This window comes from Sycon ciliatum, chromosome 12 (assembly GCF_964019385.1).
Source record: "Sycon ciliatum chromosome 12, ocSycCili1.1, whole genome shotgun sequence".
Lineage (NCBI taxonomy): Eukaryota > Metazoa > Porifera > Calcarea > Leucosolenida > Sycettidae > Sycon > Sycon ciliatum.
The window spans coordinates 12772200-12782400 of NC_088654.1; the positions used below are offsets into that span (position 1 = coordinate 12772200).

Below are 10201 nucleotides of genomic sequence, written 5' to 3' on the forward strand. Positions count from 1 at the left end.
TAAGAAAGAGTCAGATATGTCTTGTGTTAGTGATCATAATGGTGAGTAGTAAAATTACTACTCCCTGTCCTAAACTCAGTAAACTGATGCCAAGAGTATATACCGTAAAGTCTTGTATAAAAGCCGCGGTTTCTATGACTTTATTGGTGACATTTTGCAGGCTTCTATATGAGACAGGCTTCTATACAAGACAGGTATTTCTATGTATGTCAAGACTAAAACCAGGCTTATGTGTGATTTGAAGGGCCCGAAATTGCGGCTTCTATTCAAGTGCGGCTTTTACACAAGACTTTACTGTAACAGGTTTAATCAAACTTGAAAAGTAAGAGGCCTGGTTGAGCGTGCCTCGACCAGTTATATGCAAAATGTGATAGTATACATGTGGCAATGGCGCCAATGAAGGTGCTAATAGACAGGCGAAAGACGCATGAGGTGCGAGGGAGTGTAAAGTTATAGAGAACAGGGGAAAACTGTTACATCATCCCCCTCCTATGGAGAGGAAGGAGCTTATAACCCAAATGCTCAAGTGGAATAGAGTACAATAAGCGCAAACACGTGCGAGACGAAAAAAGGCTTCGCACTGAAGTAACACAATAAGACGACTGAAACTCCATGCAAATAAAGTGTAATAAGCTCAACAAATGTGTAAGGTGAAACTAGAAGTTCAACTGCAAAACTCAGCGGGCAGAAGCCAAGGTTTTGTACTTCTGAAGTGGAACAATGTCATTACCAGATTCATCCAACAAATAATGTTCAGGCTCCCAAGTGGCATCAGAGTAGCCTTGCCACTTGACTAGGTACTGAAGCTGATTCTGCCGGCGGCGGTGACTGAGAATGTTCTCCACCACATAGCGGGCATGACCATCAAGGTCCGTGATAGGCGGAGGCGTAGGCTGTCTCCTATTAGGAATAGCGTTCTTCTCGTAGGCACGGAGTGCCGACACATTAAATACCGGGTGACAGCGGCTGGTATGAGGCAACTTGAGCTTGTAGGCATTCGGGCCGACCACATGGGTTATAGGAAAGGGGCCAAACCACTTGGGGCGTAATTTATGGGATGGTCGGTCCCGAGCTTCAGGAGTCAGGAGGAAATCCCGGTAGACCATTACCAAATCTCCCACCTTCAGCTTTCCCTCGACCCTTGTCCGATCTGCATAGAAGGCCTGACGAGCTTGAGCTGCCACTAGCGCATCTTGTGAGATCTTGACCGCGTCTTGTCTTGCTTGCAACCAATCAGCTGAATATCTGCCTCCCTGAATAGGGTTGAGGAAGTCGGGTGGCGCTCTGGGATTTAGACCGTAATTTAAGAAGAACGGTGTGTTTCCTGTAGATGATTGAGTAGCGCTGTTGATAGAAAACTCACAGAGAGGTAGGAGCATATCCCAGTTATCTTGTTTATGATTTACAAAAGCCCTCAGCACATCCTCTACTATTCTGTTTACTCGTTCAGTTAGGCCATCTGTCTGAGGGTGATTGGCAGTACTAAATGCTAGTTTCGTTCCTAAGCGATCAAACAATTCCTGAAAAAATGCTGCCGTAAATCTTGGATCACGATCACATACAATACTAGAACTCAAACCATGAAGTCGAAATACATGTTGAATATACAGATCAGCACTTCCTTTAGCGTCAATAGTAGAGGAAGTAGGTGATAAATGTACACACTTTGTCAAGCGGTCTACAAATACATATATAGCATCATGACCTGTATCGGTCCTAGGCAAACCCATGATAAAATCCATCGAGATATCCGCCCACGGCTGACTGGGCACTGGTAAATTCTGCAAGAGACCAGTTTTTAGCTGGCCGCCTTTAACTCGTTGGCAGACGTCACATGACTTGACAAACGCCTTTACATCCAGTCCCATTCTGGGCCAATAGAAATATCTAGCGAGTCTGAAATAGGTGCGATCTCGACCGGGATGCCCCGCAGTCACACAGTCATGGTATTCTTGAAGCAGGGCGAGTCGGAGTTTGCTACTCTTTGGAATGCATAACCTGTTCTGTGGTGAAGATCTGAGATAAAGATAACCGGGTGTTTCATTTAGAAGGTAACGGTCGTGCAGATTGTCATGGCTTGAATTTTTCAGTCTCCTGATAATGGGAGCAAGATCCTTGTCGCACTTGTAACCGCTGACAATTAACTGCGCTAAGTCTGGATTAATCTCTAGGGTATGCTCTATGGCATTCAACTGAATGTTAGGAGGATAGGATGACCCGCCTATTTCAGAATCACTGAACAGATCTGGACGGCGTGAAAGCGGGTCGGCAATGTTTTTCTTTCCTGGTTTGTGAAAGACCGTAAAGTCATAGTCAGCTAAAAACTCTACCCATCTTGCCTCACGCTTGGTGAGAGTCGGTTTGGTTCGTAAATAGACAACACCCATATTATCAGTCATCAGGTCAAAGTGGCGGAATAGATAGATTCTCCAGCACTTTAATGCAAATACCACAGCCAACGTTTCCCTCTCGGCCGCAGTATAGTTGCGTTCTGCAGCTGACAGTTTCCGACTACAATAGGCTACGGGATGCAAATCCATATCTTCTCCCTGCTGCAGGAGCACACCCGCCACGGCAAAGTCACTTGCGTCAGTTTCTACCGTGAAGCTTTTCTCAACATCGGCCAGTTGCAACACTGGCGCCTCGAGTAATGCTGATTTTAGAGACTCGAATGCCTTCTGTCTAGCAGCGCTCCATTCAAAGCGTGAATTTTTTCCGGTGATTTCTTCTAATGGACGAGAGATGGTCGAGTGTCGATCTATGAACCTTCGGAAATAGTTTGCAAAGCCAAGAAACTTCCTCACATCAGTTACTGACGACGGAGTTGGCCATGTTTCCACAGCACTTATCTTCTTGGGATCAGGGGAAATTGATGTGCCGTTGATTTTATGCCCCAAGAAGAGAACTTCTCTCACGCCGAATTCGCATTTAGACTGTTTGCAATACAGCTCACTATTTCTAAGTGTTTCTAGAACTGTTTGAAGATGATGCTGATGATCTTCCCAGGTCTTGCTGAAAACTAGAATGTCATCCAAGAATACTACAACGAATTTTCGGAGATGCGGTTGCAGAATAGAGTTCATGAGTGACTGAAAGGTGGCCGGGGCATTAGTCAACCCGAATCCCATGACTCTAAATTGGAAGTGGCCGAACGGCGTATTAATGGCCGTCTTAGAAACATCCGAGTCTTGAATTCTGATTTGATTGTACCCCGACCGCAAGTCCAACTTGGAGAAATATGCACTGCCCTGGATCGTGTCGAATAAGTCATCAATATTAGGAAGACAAGCTTTGTTTTTGATCGTAATTCTATTCAATTCTCGCCAATCGCACACCATTCTCAGAGTACCATCCGACTTTTTCACAAAAAACACAGGTGCACCGTATGGCGACTTACTTGGCTCAATGAATCCCTTCTCAAGTAATTCTGACAGCTGTGACTGGAGCTCGTCCATCTCTGGTTTCGGCAGGCGGTAGGCGGGTCGAGACGGTGGTCTGGCTCCATCTTCTATCTGGATTTCATGGTCGACTGGTCTCTTCGGTGGAAGCTCATTCGGCAGCTCGTCTGGAAATAAATCCTGGTACCTCTTGAGCAGGTTCTGGATGTCTTGTTGCTCTGATTCCTGGAGTTGTGGCCCGGAACGATTCTCCTCGTTTGCAGCAGTGACCCATGCAAGAAACCCCTCGGCTCCACTCCTCAGGGCATGACGAGCTTGTCGGCCACTGATAAACATGCTTTCCACAGATGGCCGGTCGGCTGTCGGCGGGTTAGCTGAAGGCAATTTGGCAACAAAGGGCTCACCGTCCAACTGAACTTCGTTCGTACGGAAGTTGATGCTGGGGTTGTTCCTTGTAAGCCACGGCTTGCCAAGAATAGCGTCGTAGCGAGTCAGGGGATACACAGTAAAGTGCTGTTCCTCACTGAAGCCCCCGACTGTCACCCTTAGCGTGCGTGTGGAAATCTGCGGGACCTCGCTGGTCGAGCCGTCCGCCAATGTTACGCTCAGCACTGCTGAGCTTGCATCCGTGTCAAGATGATGCTTTCGAACAAAACTGTCTGCAATGAAGTCATGCGTCGAACCGGAATCTATCAGCATCACTGCACGGCGACCGCCGATCTTTCCCTGTATGCGCAGTAGGTCGTGTTCAGGTTCATTGCCGACGCTGACGTTGCTGACATGACACCTTTCTGCAACGGGACAATTTCCTACAGCTATGGGTGTCTCCGGCTCCGTAGGTTCCTGGAGAGCAACGTCTTCAACCTCCAGAGCTCCGAACCGGTTAGCGACTGGTACCGGCGTGGGTGCTTGGGTCGTCGCCAGTAAGCGCACCCCCTTTCTTACTGGCGACCAGCGTTTGGGTAGCGCTGTCCACCCTCAGTACAGTCTTTAGCGAGGTGGCCTGGCTTCCTGCAAGCAAAGCAGTGTCCCATTGCTCGCAGTTGGACACGCTCTTGGTCCGTCAGCTTGCGGAGGCCCTGAGTCTGACCACGGAAGCTGGGCACGGAACGCGACTCTCTAGTACTGGCTGGTGGCCCCGACGCCGGTGGCCCTGACGACTGCTCCACGGTGTTTGCTGCCATGACAGCTTGCTCCAGGGTACGTGGATGCTCACGCATGACCTGTCGCTGGATGTGCGGCACTAGACCCCTGACGAACAGCAGCGCTCTGGTGTGGTGGTCGATTTCCGGCACTTGCAGGCTGAGGCGAGTGAAAGCAGCAATGTATGCGTCCAGCGACCCGCGCTGCGCTGCGGAAATTAGTCCCATACGCGATGTTTCCTCGTTGTGCCGTGGTCCGTACACATCGCCAAGTGCCGCTTTCAGAGCAGGCCAGTCGGAAAACACTTGGTTAGCTTCCAATGCCGCTATCAACCAAAGACGAGCGTTTCCAGTCAAAAATCCTGCCGCGTAGTCGACCCTCTGTGCCGCATTTGGGAGCGCCAACGACCGTAGGGCCATGTCCATTGCAAACGTCCATTCTTTGAATGTAGCGGAATCTCCTCCAAACACAGGCGGCTCTTTCGTAAGGCGGGGTGTTGGCTCCCACGGTTCCGAGTTCGGATGTATCGTTCGGTTTCCTTGGCTAACGCGCTGAGCGGTCTTGATATCGTTTATCAGCCGAACGACGAGTACGAGGAGCGTAAGCAGAGCGACCAGAACACCTGCCAAAAGCAGAGTGGTAACCATCCTCTGCTACCAGTGTAACAGGTTTAATCAAACTTGAAAAGTAAGAGGCCTGGTTGAGCGTGCCTCGACCAGTTATATGCAAAATGTGATAGTATACATGTGGCAATGGCGCCAATGAAGGTGCTAATAGACAGGCGAAAGACGCATGAGGTGCGAGGGAGTGTAAAGTTATAGAGAACAGGGGAAAACTGTTACATTTACGGTAACCCCCCAAGAGTGTGCAACTCTGCATATGGGGTCTCCGACGGCGAAAACTCACATCACTTGTCTCAGATACTACGTACACACAAAGGATAGCGTGCGTGCAATCCGGATATCTGCCATGATCATGCTGGTGATTTGCATACCCGCAGTGAGTTTCTGTCAGAAAGTGCTTTTTTATTACTCCGCTACTCGCTAAAAAAGGGCTTGAAAGATACAACTGCGACACTGTACCACATGATGTGAGTTTTCGCCATCGGCGTACCCCATAGAAAGGGTATCAGGAGTTGCACACTCTTGGGGGGGGGGGGGGGGGTCATGTACTCTTGCTGATACCGTAAGGTCTCTTAGCCTGACCTGTGTTGCGTTAGTTATCATAATGGCACTGCGCAATGAAATCAGTCAAGTGAATCAATTCTACGTCGGGCTCTTTCCCCTGTCCACTGCTAGTCCTCTCAACACCGGGATGTGAACTGGCACAGGGCGCAAACCTGGCCCACGCCACGAACATGATGTGTCCCCACTGTGGCAGAGACACCCCAGAGGATGAACCCATTCCAATCCTGAAAACAAAACAATCTGTTCGGAAATTGTTTCCTGTGCTCGATAGCAAATGAGATTTCCTGCATGTTAGTAACTGGGACAAGAATTAGTTCGAGGAAATGGCCTGGAGAATTCCATTCAACATCTGAACATGACCGAAATTTGTGTAGGACTTTACCTGGAAAAAATTTGACTACCGGTTTGTTCGCTGACGTGCCAGAGGTTGTCAGGATGGCATACAGGATAGCGGAGGTGAATAATGACCAGAAAGTCCGCATGGTTGCCATCTATGAATGAACACAGTAGCAGAATAGGCGTTGGAGTTTGTGGACAATTAGAAAACAGTAGCAGAATACAAACTTAGAAGTTGCGACTTCGACGGTAATAGTCATAAAGTTGGTTGCTCCAACGAGCAGCACCCGCTTCTTGCCAAACTTGACACTTGACTGACTCACGACTGCCAACCGGAGCGCACGAGGAGCACGTCGCACCTTCCGCTCGGCAAACCTGAAAGAAAGCACCACTCCCTGCTTAATACACAGTGTTTCGGGAAATTCACCCTCATCAGTTGAGCTTGAGTAGGCTGAGGAAGATTGTGCCTGAAGAGCACCGCTAGTGGTGCTTTCTTGCAGGTTTGCCGAGCGGAAGGTGCGATGGCAGTCGTGAGTCAGTCAAGTGTCAAGTTCGGCAAGAAGCGTGTGCTCCTCGTTGGAGCAACCAACTTCATTTGTAGCAGAATAGTTAATTTAAGTAATGAATTGTTTAAAAGAGTTCAGCACACCCCAGGCCAGTAGTGTAAAGTAAGCACTCCATTGTCTCCAGAGCTGCTCGATACACACACACACACCCACACCCACACACACACACAGACACACACACACACACACACACACACACACACAGCAGTCACACACACGTCCCCCTGCCCATCCATAATTAGCTCGTACCTTGTTAACACAATAACAGAAAAGCTGACAGGATCGCATTTCTAAATATCAATCTGTCCCTGGGGAAAATTGCGATTCCGCGGCCGCGTTTTTTCCCGCGTTTTTTGCGCTTTTTTACAAGACCCCGCTTTCCGCGATTTTCCCCGCGTTTTTTGAACTTTTTTGTTGCACTACACGTACACACAGTGCACTGTTCGGTCAGCAACGTCTCATCGTGGCGGCTTTTTACTCAAATATGACGAGTGCTTACACCAGAGACTTGTAACTGATTGATTTCACTACATACTCACTGAAAATTGCCGCACATCAATATTATTCACCGCATATTTTACCGCATATTTACCGCAAATTCACCCGCAAATTATGCCATATTATGCCGCGTTTTTCCCCGCGTTTTTTTGCGATTTTTTCCGCAATTTCCCCCCGGTGACAGATCTATAAAGGATGGGCAGTTTACATGTATATGCTATCCATAGTTAGTCCAACACTAACAGTTATAAGCAAAATACTGTGGAGTCAGAAGATGCGACAGTTAGCACAATCATTGATGTGGTACTGGCATTCAACAACCTGATATGAAGAAATAGAACAGATGGGTTCCAGGCTGTCCAAGAGAGTGCTCAGTACCGAGAGGTAGAGCTGGTTCTAACAATAGGAGGACAGAGAAAGTGTTTTGACTCCGAGTTTCACGCACTAAGATCATCAGAAAACAGTACTGTTTTCTGATGATCGCTTAGTGCGTGAAACTCGGAGTAAAAACACTTTCTCTGTCCTACTATTGTTTGATACTGTATATCAGCGCCTATAAAGCTATGGCCTTATATTCGAAACACCGCTGCCTTCCTAGCTATTTTAGATGCAAAATGACTCACCCACTACGCCACGCCATAAAAGTCAAAGTCCACACAGAAATTTCAATCTCAATCCACTTGTTTGCCCTTCCTGCTGGGCTGTGAGTGTGTTAGTACAGTTACGAATTCCTTCATTTTTACAAAACACACTTCAAATGAGCATGGCTTTATAGCTGAGACTGGGTTTACAATCGAATATACCACCATGGCTTTAAAGGTGCGGACACACTCTCTGCTCCCCCTAGCTGCATCTCATGTTTGGCATTAAGTGGTCTTTGAAAAAAAAAAAATACGGTATGAAGAAATATGTAATATCATGAGAAGGGTTGTTTCAAACACACACATTCTTATACATTCACATGTACCTGGCACCACCAGAAGCGCGATTAGCTAGGCCCAGAGGCAGACGAGGAAGACCTCTCTTAGAAACCCAGTTCCTTTTTGACCATCGGCCAGATCATCCTTGCCCGCCTCACCCACGTTGACTTCACGGGGCCCAACGCCCGCCGAGCAGAGCAACAGTTCAGCCCACACAGAACTGTGCCAAAGAAATCCCACTGGCAGTTCCGCCGGTCCTGTTGTTGCCACGGCCATTGCCCGCAGCTATTATACCCATACATCTTCACGACACTCTCCCAACGGTCTCTGGGCTACACCAATTACTGTGTACTGGGCAGGGAGTGGTGCTTTCGTGCAGGTTTGCCGAGTGGACGGTTCGATGGACTTTCAACAATTGAGTTAAATCAAGAGCAGTTGAGTTTAATACGGTATAATTATTGTTGAGAAATTAGAGGCCTTGAATGATTTTTATCGAAATCGAAATATTTATTAATTTTAGTACTCACTTTCTGTAGAAAGTGTCTGCTGCAGTGCTGGGAACGTAGGAGCTCGCGCTTCCTGCCGACTGACTTGACACTTGACTGACTCACGACTGCGTCTGGAGCACAAGAGACGCCTGTTGAACTTTCCACTCAGCAAACCTGCAAGAAAGCACCACTCCCTGCTCACAACTGCATGTGCGACGCTGACTCACGCTGCTGCCTGGTGCTCACGAGGTGTTTGTTGCGCTGGAAGCGGAGCTTCACCGGCGTAAGTCACTACAATGTACGCCTACATTGTAACGTTAGTGATGCTTGTTTTGGCTTGGAGAGTACTACATAATGCAGTGCTCTCGGAGAAAACAAATCATTAGCCTACTCAAGCTCAACTGATGAGGGGTGAATTCCCCGACACACTGTGTATTGAGCAGGGAGTGGTGCTTTGTTGCAGGTCTGCCGAGTGGAAGGTTCAACGGGCTTCTCGTATGCTCCAGACGAGAGTCAGTCAAGCGTCAAGTCAGGCGGCAGGAAGCGCGACCTCCGACGTTCGGAGCAGACACTTCCTTCACTAATCACCGCCGATGTAGCAACATCTTTCACTCTCTGTACCAATGAACACCTCTGTACAACAAAAAGCTAGTCAACGTGTGAATGTACATAGGGTACACATTGATGATCATATAGCTGGGACGTGCTCACCTAAGAATGGAAGTTACTTCAGCCGTTAGATGAAGCTGCCTGGCCTGGGCAGTGGTTCCAACCCGTCCTTCTTCCCGGTTGCTCAGTTGAAGCAAAGACTGAACCGAACAGCGCAATGCCTCCCTAGCTATACTAGCGTGGCAAGACAATCAGAGGTTTCGAGATGCCCACAGTAATAATAGAAGTGCAGAGACGAGCGATACTTTTTCTTCTTTCTCTACGAAATTCACTCTCTGCAATGTGCCCTGACAAGATCAATGATTATGATGGCCTTTCAGTTCCAGCGCATGCATGACAAGCAGTTACCAACTCCGCTCCGTGTGTGTGTGTGTGTGTGCGTGTGTGCGCGCGCGCGGGTGTGTGTGGGTTCTTTCAACTATTACTCTTCTTAGTACTAATAGTAGTCGTACATAATACATCAGCATGTGAACTAGCGGCACCTCTGAGTATGATCAGTGTCATACTGACTACCGGGTACACACTGGAGTGACTGGACAGTGCTAGTGACCATTAGCAACATGACGTCATGACGGACCGTGACGCGAGGAGCGGCAATGACAATGCGGAGGGTCGAAATCGAGTACATGTACTTAGTATGCTGACGTTCACATGGAAACTAGTACTAGTACTAGTACTAGTAGTAGTAGTAGTAGGCACTTCAGGCGGTTTTTCCAAAACCAGAAATACTCGTATTTCTTTCTTGTATCCGATTCAGATAGGTTTAGGAAGACTCCACAGAAAATTTGAAGCAAAAAGAATAACTTGGCACTAGTCTTTTTGCTTTGACTCTTACTAATACTAGTCTTCATGGTTTCACGCGATTGGTGTTGTGAATAAAAACCGTTCTCAAGTACTAGTAGTTTGCAATTGTGGTAGTCTACCATAACTAACTGCATAAGCAAGGTGCTCTTAGGCTCTACACACATACCGGTAATACCACCAGTAGTCCCTGAT

At 47.9% G+C, this 10201-nt stretch overlaps 1 protein-coding gene across 1 annotated transcript in view; it reads right to left on the reverse strand.

The window, feature by feature from the left end:
• The window catches only part of LOC135828637 (uncharacterized), a 28767-nt gene extending 19258 nt beyond the window's left edge, over positions 1–9509 (reverse strand). The window contains exons 1-2 of the mRNA XM_065341055.1: positions 9248–9509; positions 6111–6219 (exon numbers count right to left, since the gene is read on the reverse strand). Coding sequence (XP_065197127.1) covers positions 6111–6219 — 109 coding nt within the window. The 5' untranslated portion in view covers positions 9248–9509. The remainder of the gene's footprint in view (positions 1–6110; positions 6220–9247) is intronic.
• Positions 9510–10201: the final 692 nt, after the last annotated feature.